The sequence below is a fragment of the Lagenorhynchus albirostris genome, chromosome 15, assembly GCF_949774975.1.
Source record: "Lagenorhynchus albirostris chromosome 15, mLagAlb1.1, whole genome shotgun sequence".
Taxonomy (NCBI): domain Eukaryota; kingdom Metazoa; phylum Chordata; class Mammalia; order Artiodactyla; family Delphinidae; genus Lagenorhynchus; species Lagenorhynchus albirostris.
In genome coordinates, this window is record NC_083109.1 from 72098827 (window position 1) to 72117627 (window position 18801).

General features: G+C 48.6%; 1 protein-coding gene across 1 annotated transcript in view; it reads right to left on the reverse strand.

Annotated features, from left to right (window-relative positions):
* LOC132506283 (uncharacterized) overlaps nucleotides 1-17669 on the reverse strand; it is a 31825-nt gene extending 14156 nt beyond the window's left edge. The window contains exons 1-4 of the mRNA XM_060124811.1: nucleotides 17648-17669; nucleotides 7050-7355; nucleotides 6734-6847; nucleotides 3553-4727 (exon numbers count right to left, since the gene is read on the reverse strand). Of these exons, the coding sequence (XP_059980794.1) occupies nucleotides 3553-4727; nucleotides 6734-6847; nucleotides 7050-7355; nucleotides 17648-17654 (1602 nt within the window). The 5' untranslated portion in view covers nucleotides 17655-17669. The remainder of the gene's footprint in view (nucleotides 1-3552; nucleotides 4728-6733; nucleotides 6848-7049; nucleotides 7356-17647) is intronic.
* Nucleotides 17670-18801: the final 1132 nt, after the last annotated feature.

Genomic DNA, 18801 nt, shown 5'->3' on the forward strand with positions numbered 1-18801 from the left:
CTCTCCTCTAGTCCCTTTCCCCTCCCTAGAGGCAATTTCTGTTACCAGTTTCTTATGTCCTTCCTGAGTTATTTTACTTTTTTTACTTGTTTTTTTGGCCGCGCGGCATGTGAGATCTTAGTTCCCCAAGCAGGGATCGAACCCACGCCCCCTGCATTGGAAGGCAGATTCTTAAGGCAGGTTCAGACTGGACCACCAGGGAAGTCCCCCAACTTCATTCTTTTTCATGTCCCAGCACCACCTGTTGAAAAGACTTTCTTTCCTTGCAGTGTCTGGCACCTTTGCTGCAAATCAGTTGATCATAAATACAAGGGTTTATTTCTGGAAGAACATTTTGTCTTATTTAATACATTTCTCTCATTTGGATCTCGAAGAATTAGAATCCCTGAAAACTCTAGTTACTTCCCTTCTCCCATGCCCAGCCACCCTGGTAGATGGCTGTAGGTACATTTGGAAAAGGGTAGGAAGAAGTTTTACAGTGTTTTGCCAATGTAACATGGTCCTTCATCAAGGGGACCCAGCCTTCCCTTATTCAAGGGGCTCTAGGTCTGGAATTGGCTCAAGTCTGAGAATTTGCTGCGGGTAGAGCCTTGTGTTTTTTGGCATACTCAGCAAGATGCGTAGCAACATGAGAGACCCATGGAGGAGCATCTCCTAACACTGACTTTATGGGGTTCTCGTACCAACCATAGATTGGCATGTATATAAAATGCTTAATGCCACGGTACACGGCACATCATAAAGGCTCAACAAAATAGCTAGAATACTATTGCAGTAGGCCAAAGAATAAACAGAGTGGATGTAGTGAATGTAGGCTACTGTTGTTTTAAAAAACTTAGCTGAAAATAGGAGATGGGGACGGAAGCCAAAGGGAAATTTCTTTGTTTTCAAAGACAGATTTTACCATGTTTATAGGTTGGCATGTATATATTCCAGGCAAGAGAGGGACTCTGAAACCATAAAACTAAGAGAGAATAATAGACGGAGCAAAGTCCCTGAGAGGGCATAAGGAGATGAAATCCAGGCACACCTATACAGACAAGCTCTGCGTATGAGGGACTTCCCATGAGGTGGGGAAGCAAGTACGAGTGGTCACACTGGTAAATATGGAGTCACAGCAGGGAATGGAATGTTAAGGGAGTTCCTGTTTGACATCCTGTGTTTTCTTGGTGAAGGGGAAGGCAGTCACTGGTTCGGGGCTATAAAAGACATAAACAACGTTGAAGGTTCAGCTGAGGATGGAGTGGAAAGGCTGGCCCCTCTCAGCAGCACTGTGAATTTTTTTTTCTTCATAGCTCACATATAGGCATGAGGACAGATGGGAGATATACCCATATTGGGGCTGTGGATTAATTCTTTTGGTTGCAAGTAACAGAAACTCAACTTAAACTACCTGAAGCAGAAGGGAGAGTTACTTGGAAGAATACTGGGATCTCCCACTGACTACAGTTAATTGTCAAAGGGATCCTGGGACTGAAGTGCATTAGGAAACCTAAGAACTTGTCTGTCATCTCGGCCCTCCACAGACCACATACTGGGACTTGCCTACCAACGGCTCCCAAGTTCATGAGTTACAATCCAGGCCCAAAGAAATTTCTAAAATTCCTAGGTAAGGAAGTAGTTGGGTCAGCCTGGTGATAGAGGTAGGGAAAAGAGGCAGTTCTGAAACAGGAGGCTAGGCAGAATTCTAATAGGTTTCTGCTAGGAAAGGGCAGGTTTCCATCAGAACTGTAAAAATGTCTACTTAGTCAAGGAACTGGATTTACATTTTATAAACAGTAATTCCGCACAGAACATAATCATTCATCAGACATTTTAATGAAACCCAATCTGGTATGACCCCTGCTTTTGGGGTAGCCCATCAATCCAAGGAGAAACAAACAGTTACAACGCAACTTGCTAAATACCAGAACAGGTAATTACAAATACCCTGTGCCCCAACTACACCCCCCTGGGGCTGATACCAGGCGGACTGAGGGAAGAAGCAACAGGGGTAGGAGGATGACCCACACCAGCTATTGGAATATGCGATATGTCATGTTTAGAAATTCAGTTTGGTACAGCTACCCAAGGCAAAGTGGTAGGCCTTGTTTACTTAATTCAGTAAAGCTTTACTGCACACCTACTTAGGAATGGGTGCCACGGAGGCATGTCAAAATTAAAAGACATTGCTGCTGCTGCTGCTGCTGTCTGGAGCTTTTATTAGGGAGGCAGGGCATGAACACAACTTGATGACTACAGACTCTTCCTGCTTTGTATTCAGTTACCTAACTCTTTAACCTCCTTGAATGGCCTCACTTCATTTCATGAAAAATGTTCACAGAGGACTCATTGGAAGGTTTTGTGCTAGTGTCCTGATTCTGATGAGACTTGGGGAGGAGTGAGACCCAGTTCTCAAGAATTTTCCGGCTACTGGCTGTCTGGAACTAATCCAAATCCACCAGATAAAGTACGACAAGCTGGTCCTGGTTCTACTTCTTGCTGCCTAGACCACAGCTCCCCTGTTTTTCCTTAAAATTAATCTTCTCCCAAAGCTCACTGCGCTTATGTCCCAGACCCATCTTGAACCAACTTTCCAAACACAGGATGCAGACGACTTACTTCACAGCATGTGGTTTTAGAACAAAAGAAAAAGCTTAGGTATTTAGGTGTCTGCAACCCAATAAACTCCTGGTACACTGCTACCACCCCCAAATCCAATGCAATCTAGAGCTGTTAAAACAAGTACAGACCAAGGAGGTACAGTGTATACTGTGATGCTGGCTTACTTTGTATGATCCTTTAAAAAGGACATTGAAAAACCAGCACCTGTTTGGGGAGAGATCATGTGTGGGACTTGAATACCTATCTTTAAGGAATGACTGACCAAATTAATGCTAATTAACCTGAAAACATGGGGGCAGAGTATTTGTGGTTAAGTTTTCTGAAGGGCTGCCATGTAGATCAAGTTTTAAACATATTCTGGGCAAGGCTTCCAGGGAAGAATGTTGTTCTTAAGGGCCTTCTAATTGTCAGAGCTGTCCCACAGTGAAATGACCTGCCTTGTGAGGTAGTGAGCTCCCTGTCAAGGGAGGTTTTAAAGGGTAGAAGACCACTTGGCAGGAATATCGTCAAAAGGGGGCTAAACCAGGTTTGTTTAAACCTGGCATGGAGGAAGAGGCAGAGGAGGAGAAGATCTTGCTCCCCATAAATGGGATCCTCCTGACTGCATGCAAGGGGACAGGTAATCCCTGCGTGCACAAACTAGAAAACACAAAGCCCGTAAATTAGATGGGGAGAACTTTTAGCCCAATATCCACACACAGAAACTCTTTTAGGATAGGGTGGGCTTGGAAAACTTTAACCAAATAATGTCACTTGTCCTACTGGGACTGTCTGTTCTAAACATACGTATTAAGGCAGCCAGCGTGGTAGAATAAAGTTCAGCTCTATGTAGCAAGAGACCTGGGTTTTAGTTCTGACTCTGCCCTGTATAACCGGGGGCTCCTTCCCTTTTCTGGGCCCCTCCGCAAAAAGAAATGAACTTACACAGTCCTTCCCATTCTAAAGGGCGTTGCCTTTCTGGCTAGGCACCCCTATAGCAGATCTAGGGCTACAGTTCTGGACCCCAGGGCTACACTTGTGGACGGCCAGAGACCACCTCTGGCGGAAGCAACGGCCACACTCGAGGCAGGGGAAGGGCTTCTCCCCGGTGTGCAGGAGCTGGTGCTGAGCCAGGTGGCTCCACTGGGCGAACCGCTTGGAGCACAGGTCGCAGGCATAGGGCCGCTCGCCCGAGTGGACGCGCCGGTGACTGGCCAGCAGTGAGGGGTAGGCGAAGCGGCGGCCACAGTCGTCACACGCGTGCAGTTTCTCCTCGGTGTGCGTGCTGCGGTGTATGGCGAGGGAACCACTCCGCCGGAAGGCACGTCCGCAGTCCGGGCAGGGATAGGGCTTCTCTCCCGTGTGCAAGAGCTGGTGCTGGAGCAGCGTGCTGCGCTGGGAGAAGCGGGCCTCGCAGTGCTCGCAGGCGTAGGGACGCTCTCCGGAGTGCACCCGCCGGTGACTGACCAGACGAGAGGAGGAGGAGAAGCGCCGCTCGCAGTCCGGGCACGGGTAGGGCTTCTCGCCCGTGTGGATGCGCTGGTGGATGACCAGGGCGGTGCGCTGGCGGAAGCGCCGGCTGCATTCCAGGCAGGTGTAGGGCTTCTCTCCGGTGTGTGTGCGCTGGTGGATGGCGAGCAGGGAGGGGTAGGCGAAGCGACGCCCGCAGCTGGGGCACTGGTGGGGTTTTTCACCCGTGTGTGTGGTCCGGTGATTGGCCAAGGACCTGCTCCTCCGGAAACAGCGGCCACAGTCAGGACAGTGGTAGGGCTTCTCGCCTGTGTGGATAACCTGGTGCTGGGAGAGGTTCTTGCGCTGGGAGAACCGCTTGCCACACTGGTCACAAACGTAGGGACACTCCCCAGAGTGTGCCCGCCGGTGACTGACCAGCAGGGATGGGTAGGAAAAGCGGCGCCCACAGTCTGGGCAAGGGTAAGGCTTTTTCAGATTCTGGGCACACTTGTGGCTCTGCAGAGCCGGGTGATCGGGAAAGGTACAACCACAGTCAGGGCAGATGGGACCTCCGGATGTTTGCCTGGGGATCAGGCGGGGTTTGCTGGGCCGGCGGCCTCGCTTCCCCTTTCGGGGTGCCTCCTTAGGCGGGAATACTTCCTTCTCTTCATTCTTCTTTCTGGTTCTGGTTTCTACAGGAACACAAAGGAGAAATTAATTTAACAAACACTGGGTTCCTACTCTTTCCTATTATAGTGTTACAGGTTATAAAACAGACTCGGCCCGTCTTCAAGGAATGTTAGTGGCAAAGACAACCAACCAAGTGTGACATACGGCTATGGAAATATGGAGGGTATTACAGGAGCCCCTAATCCAGCTTGGAGAAATCAGGGAAGGTTTCTTGGAGGAGGTTAAGCTGACTTTAAAAAGGTTTTGGGGGCTTCCCTCGTGGCGCAGTGGTTAAGAATCCTCCTGCCAATGCAGGGGACACAGATTCGAGTCCTGCACCGGGAAGACCCCACATGCTGCGGAGCAACTAAGCCCGTGCGCCACAACTACTGAGCCTGCGTTCTAGAGCCCATGAGCCTCAACTACTGAAGCCCGCACGTCTAGAGCCCCAGCTCTGCAACAAGAGAAGCCACTGCAATGAGAAGCCCATGCACTGCAAGGAAGAGTAGCCCCGCTCGCCACAACCAGAGAAAGCCTGCGTGCAGCAAAAGACCCAACTCAGCCAAAAATAAATAAATAAATTAATTAATTAAAAAAAAAGTTTTGGGGACTTCCCTGGAGGTCAGCGCTTCCACTGCAGGGGATATGGGTTCTATCCCTGGTCCAGGAACTAAGATCCTGCATGCCGCATAACGTGGCCAAAAATAAACAAATGAATAAAATAAAAAAATAAATTTTTTTTTCAGTTTTTGAAGAGGTAAGTATGAGGCAGGAAGTGGAAACAAATGAGGTATGATTTGGCATTGACTAGGTCATAAGGCCCTTTAAGCCAATGCTTCTCAAATTTTATTGTGATCCGAATCATTTGGAGGGTTTAATGAAACAGATTGCTGGGCCCTACCCCCAGTTTTAGATTCAACATGTCTAGGATGGGGTCCAGGAATTTGCATTTTCTAATACATTCCCGACTGCTGCTGCTGCTGCTGCTGCTGCTGGTCTGACGACCACACTGTGAGAACCAAACCTAAACGTACATCCAAATCAACTGAGGCTATTAAAATATGTATATGTTCATAGATATCCATAAGAGTAAATGAGTCGTTCTGGGATGGGGTCCAGGAATCTGTATTTTCACCAAGTTCCCCAAGTGTCTTAGATATAACTGACAGCCATTTGACAACCTGCCTTGGCAAAAACTGAAAGGCTTTTTTTTTGTTTTTTTTTTCTGGTACGCGGGCCTCTCACTGTTGTGGCCTCTCCTGTTGCAGAGCACAGGCTCCGGACGCGCAGGCTCAGCAGCCGTGGCTCACGGGCCCAGCCGCTCCGCGGCATGTGGGATCTTCCCGGACCAGGGCACAAACCCGTGTCCCCTGCATTGGCAGGCGGACTCTCAACCACTGCGCCACCAGGGAAGCCCAGCTGAAAGGTTTTAAGCAAGGAAATATCATGTCCGATCTGAATCTTAGAACGATAGCCCTGCTCTTAGAGAATCTGGCACAGAAACTCCAGCCCAGACAGTTGCATCTGCCCCTGTAGGTGGATCTGGGGGGCCCTTCTACCTGAATGGCCTTAATCAGAGCCTTGCTTGATCCTGAGGAGACGTGCAGATTCCTGCACTGATCGGGGTCATTCTGCCAGAAGGGCAAACAGAGGCCCCTGCACCCCAGGCCACTGTTCCCCATAAGATCCCTTCAACCAAAACCTGGAAAAGTCAGAGGTATAGGCTCTCTCAGTCAGAGCCCAATTCAAAGCATGCTGGAGACAGAGTCCTTGGAAGGAGGAAGGAGGGTTGTAGCTCTTTTGAAAAGCTCACTGATCCATTTACACAACAGACAACTGCAGGTAGTCAGTTTACAAACTGACAAGTGAATCTTTGGTAAAAGGACTCGACACCATGAAAGAGACAGGAACCCTGAAGTTGTAAAAACGAACACGGTAAATGGAGCGTGGGTCATAGGTACCCCTAGCCACGGAAACTCTGGACTGAGTCATTAGAGGCTGCAAGCCCTCCGAGGCATTTTTCACTTACTTCTTTGGACTGTTACCCTCCTTGGGCACTCCTGTGGATCCAGAGCAGCCGGTTCCCAATCATCGGTATTTCGTTCCAACCAGGAGATGAGGGTTGGTTTGGGACCTGCGCACCCTGGGGAAGAAGAATCAGTCAGAGGCCCAGCTCGTACATAACGCTGGGTAGACTTATCTACCCGGTGGCATCTCCTGCCAAACCCCTGTCCTCCCGCCCGACACAACCTCTTCGCAGGCCAGGACCATGGACACTCTGGACTCCCACCCCCAGTTCCTCCATCCCTTCAGGTCCCGCGGAAGCGGATTGGGGCGGGCCTTACCGAGCGCGCCCAGGTGGCCGTAAGTCTCCTGCATCACGTCCCGGTACAGGGCCCTCTGCGCGGGCCACAGACACTCCCACTCCTCCGGGGAGAAGTACACGGCCACGTCCCCGAACTTCACCGCCCTCGGCCTCCTTCCCCTTCTCCGGCCGGGTCCGGCCTCTCCTGGTCCCCGCGCGGGGAGCGGAGCCGAAGGCCGCGCCATTGGACCCGACAAGCCGGCGCCACGGCTGTCCCGGCCTTGGCCGCTGGGCGCTGGCGGGCCCCGGGATTTGGGAGCCCAAGCCGGATCCGGGCGGAGCGTGCCTGGGGAGACCAGGAGGGAACAGGAATCGGCCGCCGGCGGGGCTAACGGAAACCTTTCGCTGTTATTCAGGAAACCCCTGCCCGAACTTGGGTGAAAGGCACCGGAAGATGCCTTCAGGGAAAATGGCGGCCCCGCTACTGCACCGCCTTTGCCTGAAACACAGGCAGCTTCCAGCTATCGATTTTATTGACCGGAGCGCCATGCCGGCTCCCTAACCTCTTTGCCCTCAAGTGTGATGGCGCTGCGATTGGGCTTCACGCCCTTTCCCCCCCTATTCCACGCGGTCATTGGGCGGTGGCCTAAGATCGAGTATTCTGATTGGGTATTGCCAAAAGCGGCCTGTTTGAACGAAGCCAACGGAAGCGTAAGGGCAGAAAGTTGGACCCTCGATGTCGGGTGACTGCCCGGGAGTCTGGAGGCGGGAAGGGGCGACCCCGCCTGGGATCAGTAATGGTCCTCTGTTTCTTGGAGGCGCAGCCTAGCCGAGGGAGGGAAGGATTTGAGCGACGGAGCCACTCTGGCCAACCCGGGGCTGGAATATCCCTGGGTCTCCTTTCCTGGCTTTCTCAGAGGAGCCTTCTCTTGCGATAGTGGGTAACTCCCTCCTTGCCCTTTGGGGAAGGGAATTAACGTTAGCGTTTCCTGTGCGCAGGTACCATGCCCAACATATTACACGTTCAACGTATTTATTTTTTGCTACCATGTGTGAAATGATGATTATCATCCTGGTTCTACTGATGAGGAAAATCTCAGAGGGTACTTGCTAGTAAGCAGAAGAACAAAGATTTTGTCCAGCTGAAGAAAACGTACAACCTAAAAGTTCCGAGTTGAGTTTTATTCCAGGAGCTTACTGAGGACTATCCTCTCAGCTCTGAGGAACTGCTCCAAAGAGGTAAGGGAGGAGCCAGGATATATAGCAGTTTTTGCTGGAAAAAAAAATATATATATTTGAACATCAAAACATTATTGCTAATCACAAAAAAAACAGACATTTCAAGTTAGTGATTTTAGGGCTTTTCTATATATGGGAAGATGCAAGAGTCTGGGCTTGTTGAAATTGTTCTTTAGATATGCAACTTAACTATCGAACCAGTATCCAGGGCACAGAATGTTTCCTGTATTTTTCCATCTTGAATTTCCCTCAAGGCACACCTTGGTAGGGAGTAGGGGGGCCTGGTGGCTGCAGTGACTGATAACTTGATGGCCGGCAGCATTTGTTGTTTACCAAATGGCAGGCAAGGTTCCCTTTCCACAGGGCCCCGTCTTTTTTTTTTTTTTGGCCACGCCCAGCGGCTTGTGTGATCTCATTTCCCTGACCAAGGATCGAACCCAAGCCATGGCAGTGAAAGCCCGGAATCCTAACCACTAGGCCACCAGGGAGCTCCTGCACAGGGCCCCCTCTTGGTCATAAATTCGACCAAGGTTTGGGAGGATTTTCATGGTCAATTTGTCATGGAATTCTCATTCCTAGGTCAGAGGAAGATTTCATTGATCAGCCACCCAATGTGCTGCTTCTGTTTTTTTTTTTTTAATTTTTTAAATTTTTATTTGGTTGTGCCAGTTGGGGCAGATGTGCTCCTTAGTTGCGGCTCACCGGCTCCTTAGTTGTGGCATGCGAACTCTTTGTTGCAGCATGCATGTGGGACCTTAGTTCCCTGACCAGGGGTTGAACCTAGGCTCCCTGCATTGGGAACACGGAGTCTTAACCGCTGTGCCACCAGGGAAGTCCCCCAATGTATTATTTTTGGATTGGGCCCTATTAATAACCTAAAATTCTCTGGATCGTGTGTTTTACTAGTCTATTCCTATAATCCAGGAAATGTTTTCCCTTGTTGCTTCTCCATATCTAGAGTCTCACTGTTAAAATTATTTTACATAGGGTTATGTATATGATCAATTGCCTCAAGACAGTTAGCCATCATTAATTTTGTTGGAGGCCTGATGATACATTAGGTAATGCAAGAGGTAACAATCTTATAAAATAGACAGGATATAAGTAATATAGCTAGTAACATTAATAAGGTCATAGTACAGCAGAGAGAGACACAAGGCATAAGCAATTTGAGAACAACATAAAGAGAACAAATTTCAATGATTAGTATAACTAGTTGTAACCTGGTCGCAAGAAGCCATCAAGTCCAGAGGGGAGCTAGCTAGAGAAGCCAAATTCTGGAGGGATCAGGCAGAGAGAAAAAGAGCAATGTTTCATCTTCATTTACAATACAGAGGTATACTTTATCAACTTTTTGTAGGTCATAGCATAAGAGGAAAGGTTTTCTGGAAAACAGAGATTAAAAGCCAGCCAGTAATATTTTAGACAAAAAGTCATAAAATTATAAATCATATTTATCAGTTCATTCAGTCCCATGTAATTCCTGTTAATCTGGAAGAAGCCATCAGGTTTCCTGTTAGAGTTTTGTGAATCTTAATGTAAACTATGGACTTTGAGTGATAATGATGAGTCAACGTAGGTTCATAGATTGTAACAAATGTGCCACTCTGGTATGGGTTGTTGATAGTGGGGGAGGTTGGGGGGAGGGCAGAGGAATATGGGAACTCTGTACATTCAGCTCAATTCTACTGTGAAATCTAAACTACTCTAAAACTAAAATCTATTTAAAAAATTCTAAATAATGATTCATGTTATAACACGGATGAACTTTAAAAACATGCTAAGTGAAATAAGCCGGATTAAAAAAGACCACATGTCTTATGATTCCATTTACATGAAATGTCCAGAAAAGGCAAATCTACAGAGAGATAAAGTAGATCAGTGGTTGCCAGGGGCTGGAGGAGAGGAGAATGGGGAGTGATGGCTGGGGAGTTTCTTTCTGGAGTGATGACAATGTGTTTAGTTGACTGTGGTGATGGTTTCATAACTCTAAATATACTAAAGAACACTGAATTTTACACTTTAAATGGGTGAATTACATGGTATGTGAATAACATTTCAATAAAGCCGTTTTAAAAAAAAACTATGCTGTAGTCATAGACACAGCAAGATGGTCATAGTAAATTATTAAAAAAAAAAAAAAAGGCTTTCAAGAGACACTCTAGGACAGTCCCTCCCCAAGCCTCAGCCCACTATCCCCTCTGTTCCCCTCAGCTCCAGGCATTTTGCCCTGAGTAGTCCGCATCTGCAGTTCTAGCCCAAGAACTGGCTTACGTACATCGTGAATAGATGAATAAAGAGTGAGCAAAAATGGGCAAAGGGAGACCACTAAAGGGCCTCACGGAGCGCCCTCAGGTGGCCATAGGGTTCTAGTATCACTTTCGGTAAAGGGCCTTCTGCGCCTCGGATTTCACCACTTCTCCAAGAAGAAATACTCCGCCGCGCGGCAAAGTTACACAGCTCACAGCCTCCTCGGCTCGGATCCAGGCTCTGGGCTGCAGATGGGGAACGGGACTAGGGCGGCGCTTGAATTCTTCCAGTCCCCAGGTCCTAGATGCCCCAATCCAAGAGCTACTCTCTTTTCCGGACCAAGGAGACACTGCCCTGCTAGACCCGGTGTCTGAGCCAGCCCGGATTTGGCTTTGCGTGGGGCCAAGCTGCGGCCCAAACAGAGGAATCACAACGTCATGGGTCACTCTGGTACTCAGAGTGGACAATGGTACCGGAAAACGCCCTAAGAGAATATGGCGGCGACCTGCCTTCACAACCATCATTCAGATGCAGTCGGAAGCTGGTCATTCCCTCCCCCTAGGTGGTCTTATCAAATAAGAGCCAGCTCCGAATACTCAGCTCCAGCTCTTAAAATTCCTAACCCCTCATTGGTGCTTGCGGAGATTAGCTTGAGGAGGTGGCTTTTGACAGCGCCCGGTGACTGGACTGTTCCCATCACTGAAATAACTAAGTACGTGCTGATTGGCCTCTTGGGCCAGACTCTAGGACGCTGTTGCTAGGTAACGCCTGACAGGAGGCCGGGTTCGCAAGAACAGGATCAGGAGTCTCCGGAGGTTACCATGTAGCGAGCCCGCATTGGTCAGCGTCCTCTGGGCTATTCCACCTCAGCTCCTTCTGTTCTGCTGACCCACAAGGCCTCGGAGAGTGCGTCCTGGCCGCAAAATTAACTGGGTTCCTGTCCTGAGAGAAGCCAGTAGGGAGCTGAGCACCTTTGTGGAATTTCTACATTGCCCCAGGTGCACAACAACCTTCTTAGAATCATCCAACCTTGATCAACGCTCCATGTGAGGGTAGGGACTGTGGTCTCTATTTAAGAATAAGAACATTGAGATTCATTAAGATTTGTGCACTTTCGTGTATTATATTATTCTTTAAAAAAAAGTAATGTATATCTCAATATGTAAATGCTTGGGCAGGGCTTTGCCAAAGGATTTAGTGAAGCAATCATATGGAAATATGCTTGCACTACATATAGGATTTCTATGAACACAGCAGCTACAAAGTCAGGCTGTCACAGATGGGTTGTGCTGCTGATTCAAATTCAAGTGTGGCCATCTGTGCAATGATTTTCCAAAATGGCAAATAATTCTTGGCAAAGTTCCAAACAAAACAAAATACAGTCTTTCCTCCATTTATACAGGCCTTTCTGGAAAAGTCAGGATTAAAACTGTACTTGTAAGTTTGTGCTTCTATATAAAATAAATATAGGTTCTGTACTCAGATAATTACAAAACTGTTTTCACCTACACGCATGTCCACGGGGCATTCTGAGCATGGTAGAGGACAAGGGACACTTTTTCACTGAGCAGGGCTGGCTGGTTTTGAGCAAGACAGCTGATACCCCTGGGCCCACCCATTATCCATAGATAAGGAAGGATCCCTTATCTATGTCGATTAGAAATTGTCCATTCTCCCACTTTGGAAGGTAAGCTCCTTGAGGAGAGAAACTTTGCCTCTTTTTTTCCCCCATGGATTTGTCCTAAACTACAGGTACACAATAGACTCGGGACTGGCATGGGAAAACCATGAGAAGGAAGGACTCGGGTAACAGGATTTTAGGTCATATGCTAGCAACAGGAGTAAAGTGTAGTTGAATAGTCAACTAAAATATCTAGAAAAAAATAAGAAGCTCTCGGCTCATCAACCATGTGAAAATGTTTAGCAGCCAATTAGATGTGCAGGCCTAGAGGAGGATTTCTCAATCGCAGCATTATTAATATTTTGAGTCAGAGAATTCTTTGTTGTGAGGCGCTGTCCTGTGCATGGTAGGATGTTTAGTGGAAGCATCCCTAGCCTCTACCCACTAGATGTCAGTAGCGCACACATAGCCCTCCCTGGACCTTCCGTTCCCCCCCACCCCCACCCCCATGCTGGACAACCAAAAAAATGTCTCTATACATTGCCAAACACCCCCTGAGGGGTGGGGTAGTGGGGAGTCACCCCCCCAAGTGGGGAATCACTGGCCTAGAGGATATAATGACAGTTGGAACCAAGGAAAAGAGGTTGGATGCCTGAACCTTGGGAAAATGTATTTTTTTTTTATTTTTAAAAAAATTTATTTTATTTATTTTTGGCTGCATTGGGTCTTCGTTGCTGCGCATGGGCTTTCTTTAGTTGCGGTGAGCAGGGGCTACTCTTCGTTGTGGCGCACGGGCTTCTCATGGCGGTGGCTTCTCTTGCTGCAGAGCACGGGCTGTAGGCGCACGGCCTCAGTAGCTGTGGCTCACAGGCTCTATAGCGCAGGCTCAGTAGCTGTGGCGAATGGGCCCAGCTGCTCTGCAGCATGTGGGATCTTCCTCGACCAGGGCTCAAACCCATGTCCCCAGCATCGGCAAGCGGATTCTTAACCACTGCGCCATCAGGGAAGCCCCAACATATTTATTCTAAAAGGCATGCATTAGTTCTGAGAGGCTGACACCCAATTATTTGCAGCCTCCTGAGTTTTGTCCTCTGGTCCTTTGCACAGTTGGGATGACCCATGCACAGTCTCCCCACCGACCCCCTTTCCCTCAGTTCTTAGATGATTCATCACCTTCTCTGAGGTTTCTCTAGCTGTGCTTATGTGCACTTTTGGGAACCTGCATATAAGCTGAGTTTAGCATTTATCTCACTAGGCCCTGGTCTGTTTACTTGTCTGTCTGTGGACAAGGACTCTCACTATCTTGCTCACCACAGTATTTTTTGTGTCTGGCATGTGGTTTGAGTTTTGAAAATGTGTTGAGCAAATAAATGGACATGTCATCCCATATTTATAGCCTTCTTTTTTTATTGATTTATTTATTTTTGGCTGCGTTGGGTCTTCTTTGCTGCACACAGGTTTTCTCTTGTTGCGGCGAGTGGGGGCTACTCTTCGTTGTGGTGCGCGGGCTTCTCATTGCGGTGGCTTCTCTTGTTGTGGAACACGGGCTCTAGGAGCACAGGCTTCAGTAGTTGTGGCTCGTGGGTTCTAGAGCGCAGGCTTAGCAGTTGTGGCGCATGGGCCCCGTTGCTCTGCAGCATGTGGGATCCTCCCGGGCCAGGGCTCGAACCATGTCCCCTGCCTTGGCAGGCGGATTCTTAACCATTGCGCCACCAGGGAAGCCCTAGAGCCTTCTTGACCAGCCAGGGCCCTTGCCTCCCATGTCTAGGCCTCTTTCTCTGGAGGAAAGGTCATAGCCAGGTGAATGTATTTTGTGTGTGTCGTGGACCTCCCTGCCTCAGCATTGCCACTGATACCACTGCCCCTCTGCCTTCTCAGCCTATAGTATCAGGTACAGTCATTTCTAGAAACCTCTACCTGGACTTGTTTTCTGAGTGTTGTCTAGAGCTGGCCTCCACCTGAAACCACAGGATGTCAGGAATGGCCTTTAGATAACATGGCAGCTGTCTAGTCCAACTTTCTCCATTTCAGTTGAGCCAGCTGTCCTCACAGGCACCATCTGCTCTCATTTATTATTTTTTTCTCAGGTGCGATAGGAGCATTCAAAATGCATTTAAGGAATATGTCTGCAATGCAGATTTTAAACCTCTCTCAAAAATGGCCTACTCTCTGAAATATCTGCATAGTAATTGCAGTAGGAACTTTCAAGATTCGTATATTCCATTTTCTTTAGTGCTAAAACACTAGTATTTTTGTTGGTGATGGTATAAGTGTGGGTGCAATTGGGAGAATCCACATAGCAATTTCAACAAGCAGAAGTTTATTAAACAGAATTATTGGGAGTTCCCAATAATTGGGGTGGCTTAGTGGTTAGGATTCTGGGCTTTCACTGCTGTGGCCCAGGTTCAATCCCTGGTCAGGGAACTGAGATCCTGCAAGCCATGCGGCGCAGCCAAAAAAAAAAAGAATCATCGGGACTTTCCGGGTGGTCCAGTGGTCCCTCCCAATGCAGGGGACATGGGTTCAGCCTCTGGATGGGGAACTGGGATCCCACATGCCACGGGGCAACTAAGCCCCCGCACTCTGGAGCAACCAAGCCTCTACGCTCTGGAGCTCGTGCACCACAACTAGAGAAAAGCCCACGCACTGCAACGAAGATCCTGTGTGCCATGACTAGGACCTGATTCAGCCAAATAAATAAAATTTAAAAATACTTTTAAAAAAAAGAATGATCAACTAAAAAAGGGAATTAGAGAAATGAGGGATTGGATTATGTATTAGTTTCCTAGGGCTGCTGTGACAAATTACCACAAATTGGGTGCCTAAGACAACATAAATCTATTCTCTCGTAGTCCTGGAGACTAGAATCCTGAAATCAAGGCATCAGCAGGGCCATACTCCCTTTGAGACCCTAGGGGGAATCTTTCCGTGCCTCTTTCTAGCTTCTGGTGGTTTGCTGGTGATCTCTGGCATTCCTTAGATTTGTACATGCATCACTCTAATCTCTGCCTCTGTTACCACATGGCATTCTTCTTGCATGTCTCTTTGTGTGTCTTCACATGGCCTTCTCCTTTCCATGAGTCTGTGTCCAAACTTCCTTCTTCTTACAAGGACACCAGTAATTGGATTGAGGCCCAACCAGATACAGTATGATTTCAATGATTATGTCTGCAAAGACTCTATTTCCAAATAAGGTCACAGTCACAGGAACTGGGACACAATTCTGAGGGACACAATTCTGCCTGCTATAGATAGTAAGAAGGAAAGAGAATTCTAAAGAATGCAGGAATAGCAGCTATAAGAGCAGCCACTACCCCTCAGCTGGAGATACTGCACCTAAGAACGAGCCTGTACCTGGGCCTCCCTGGAGCTGAGATCCAGAATTTTGGGGGGAGAACACAGAAGTCACTGGAGTGTCACTCTGGTGGAACATGCTGGAAATCTTCCCTCTAGGGTGCCAGGGAAAACTGTTCATGGGAAGGTGTCTCACCAGAGGCACTGTACCATTAAACTGTCCAAGGGGTGTACCAGGGGAAGCTGCTGGCATTTGGGTGCCGCTGGCCATTACGTACTTCAGGAGCCTGCCAATAGGGCTCATGGGAACCAGGAAGCAAAGCCCTTCCTTCCTGCAATGTCTCCCCAGCTCTCTACTGACAAAACATTAATCGTGCCAGCTGGGAAAGAAAAAGTAGTTAAAGGGCCCAGACCCATTTTCACAGAGCAGGCAAAGAGAATGAATTTTTTTCCAAGAGGTAATAAATGAATAACTGGCACAGTGACATACATCTGTTTCAGATACTAATAGGTAGCTCCCGTTACACTTCTTGACTCTCTCTCTAATCCTCCCAATGTTCTTCCTTCCCCTGACATCCTCACCATAAGCCCTATCACTTTTTCTCTGGCCGCACTGTGGGATAAGTGGCATCTTAGTTCCCTGACCAAGGATTGAACCCGTGCTCCCTGCAGGGGAAGTGTGGAGTCTTAACCACTGGACCGCCAGGGAAGTCCAGGCCCTATCACTTTACCATTCAGTTCCTCCAAACTTGACACCTGCCTATCATACCCACTTAAATAAATAAATAAATAAATAAAAAATAAAAGGAGGTGAGGACAGTAGTGGTGGCAGATGGTTCTAGACTGGGGAAGACGAGTTAGACGATGGGCAGGACCACTTTCCCCAGATAAATAAAAATTCTAGCAAGTAGCTGACCAGAGTGGAAGAGCCCCCAGAGGTGGTCTTGAAAGCTCCTCACCAGGGGAACTAAATTGGACAGGAGTGTGCTGGCACCTGGTGGACTAAATACTCCAGGGTGGAGGGGACTGAGGCTGAGGGAAGCAGCAGAGGCAACGGCCACCTTGTACACAGGCATATAAACTCCAAACTCCTAGGGACAGGCATCTGTCTGTTCCCACAGCATGGCACACAGGTAATGAAACTTTGTTGAATGGTTGATGCGAACCAGAGTAGCAACCCAAACCCAAGACCTCCTGTCATTTCTCTGGGGTGGTTCTTGGCAAAGGGCTATAACTGAACATCCCTCCATCTCAACACCCTGCAGCCACAACCCAACCCAATCCTCCCTGGCTGATCTAGAGCTCAGGCTAGAGGCTTCTACAGAGAAAGATACTGAGCAGAGTAGCTGGCTTGAGGACCAGAAGGGATAGAGCACTCTGAGGGAAAGAGGCGGTTTTTATCATCCTCTTTTTACCTGCAGCCTGAGACTTAACTTACTTATCTGGCACTTTCAGATGTGCCTTCTCACTTGATCTTCTAAGTCTATTTTGAGGCAGGCACGACAGGGTTTATTGTTCCCATTTTACAAATGAGACCACTAAGGCCAGGAACAGTTAAGCAGATGTGAGCCCAGAGCCTAAAGGGGTCCAGAGTTTCTTAAGGATACACGGATGTGCCAATCTCCAGCCATATCACCTGTCCTGTAGGAGGCTGGCTGAGGCCTCTTGCCACTGGATCAGCACACATTGGCCACGCCTGGGGTGTGTACACAGGTGGTAGATAAAGTAAGAGTTTTTGAAATGGTAGTCACAAAGAGGTGACTGGAAATCCTCCCTCTAGGCTTATTTCCAGAGGCAAGGCCGTGAGGGTGTGAAGGCTCGTCACTGCTGGCCTGGGCTGAGGGCCAAGAAACCGCAGTCCACCTTATTCAATTTGATGATCTCCAGCACCCCAAGTTAGGATCATAGGGCTGGGCCCTCCCCGCCAGATTCTCAGGCCCTTTCTTTAGGCTACTTCCTTTGCCCTCAAAACTCAGATCAGGCTTGCTCGGCCTTTGAAAGGTTTTCATTGCCCTGGAGTCTGGGAAACACCTGTGTATTTAAGCAGGAAAGTGAAAGCCTACAGGGGCCCTCTCAACTCATCAAAGTTGAGAGGGATCTCTACTCACAGCTGGAAGCATCACCATACCAGCAGGGAACATCCTCAGGCACCTGTGTAGCCGGCCCTGCTCCAGCGGGGAGAGAGAACACTTCTAGTTGGAAGAGCTGTTGCTTATTCGCACCAGAAGTCTCACCATGCATTTCCAGAGGCCCCAGCAGGCCTTGTGCTACAGAGAGTCACTGTAGTCCCAGAGACCTATCTGGATGAGTCCTTGGTTAGAGTCGGGAGTCTTCATTTTCCACACCAACTCTTACTGATGCTGTTCTTTCCATATCTTCCTTTCTGGATCATTACTCTTATCACTCAATCCCATAAAAGAGAATTATGCTGGGCTGAGTAGGTCACTCCGCACCTTCATCTCAGACCCAGGATTCTAGGCTCCAGGCTTTTTTGTTCTATCAAGAAAATAAATACTAGGGAATCCCCTGGCGGTCTAGTGGTTAGGACTCCCAGCTTCCACTGTAGGGGGCAGGGGCTCGATCCCTGGTCGGGGAATTAAGATCCCGCATGCCCTGGGAGCGCGGCCAAAAATAAATAATTTTTTTTAAATAAAGAAAAAAAAGAAGAGTACTAGAGTTTGGACCAGGGAATCCTGGGGAAGGAGAACTAGTGGAGGCATGGGCTTTGGTTAGGCAGTGAGGGCGCCTTCACAGTACAAGAAGCCAGTACATGCCCACTACCTCCCCACCAACAGCCGGCTCCTGGTATAAAATTTCCGTGACGCAGCCTCTCTAAGCAGCAGGATTCCATCCCCGATCCCCTACTACTAAGGACTATTTACACACCCCATCAGCCAGGCCCCTCTTGAAAGAGGGCTCGTGGGAGCCCCAGAGAAAAGCGGACCCATCAAGCACGCCAAGGTGGTTACTGGTCTCCTGCAATGACGCCTCTGTACTGAGCCCTCTATAGAACACTCGGGTAAAGTGAAGCTCAATGCCCCACCCTCTTCCCCACTTTGAGCCCAGTCTCTCCAGGCCACCGTGCGAGCAAAGGAGCCTGAGGCGGCACCAGCCCTAGCCAAACTCTTCCCCGCAACGTGAGAACCCGGTTCAGGAGCCTTCGATGATACTGGAAACGGGCTCAATGGGGCCTCTCTAGGAAATTGGGAATTTCACATATCGTTAGCAGTTCACGTTTATTGGCCTAAAAACGAAAGAACCGGAAGATGCCCTTAGAAAACGTGGCGGCAACCTAGCTTCAGGACAGTTGCCTCAATAGCTCAAGAAACTTGCCATAGCCTTCGGCCACTCACTGACCGGAGAAGATGACGCCGTCCGGTCTACTTCG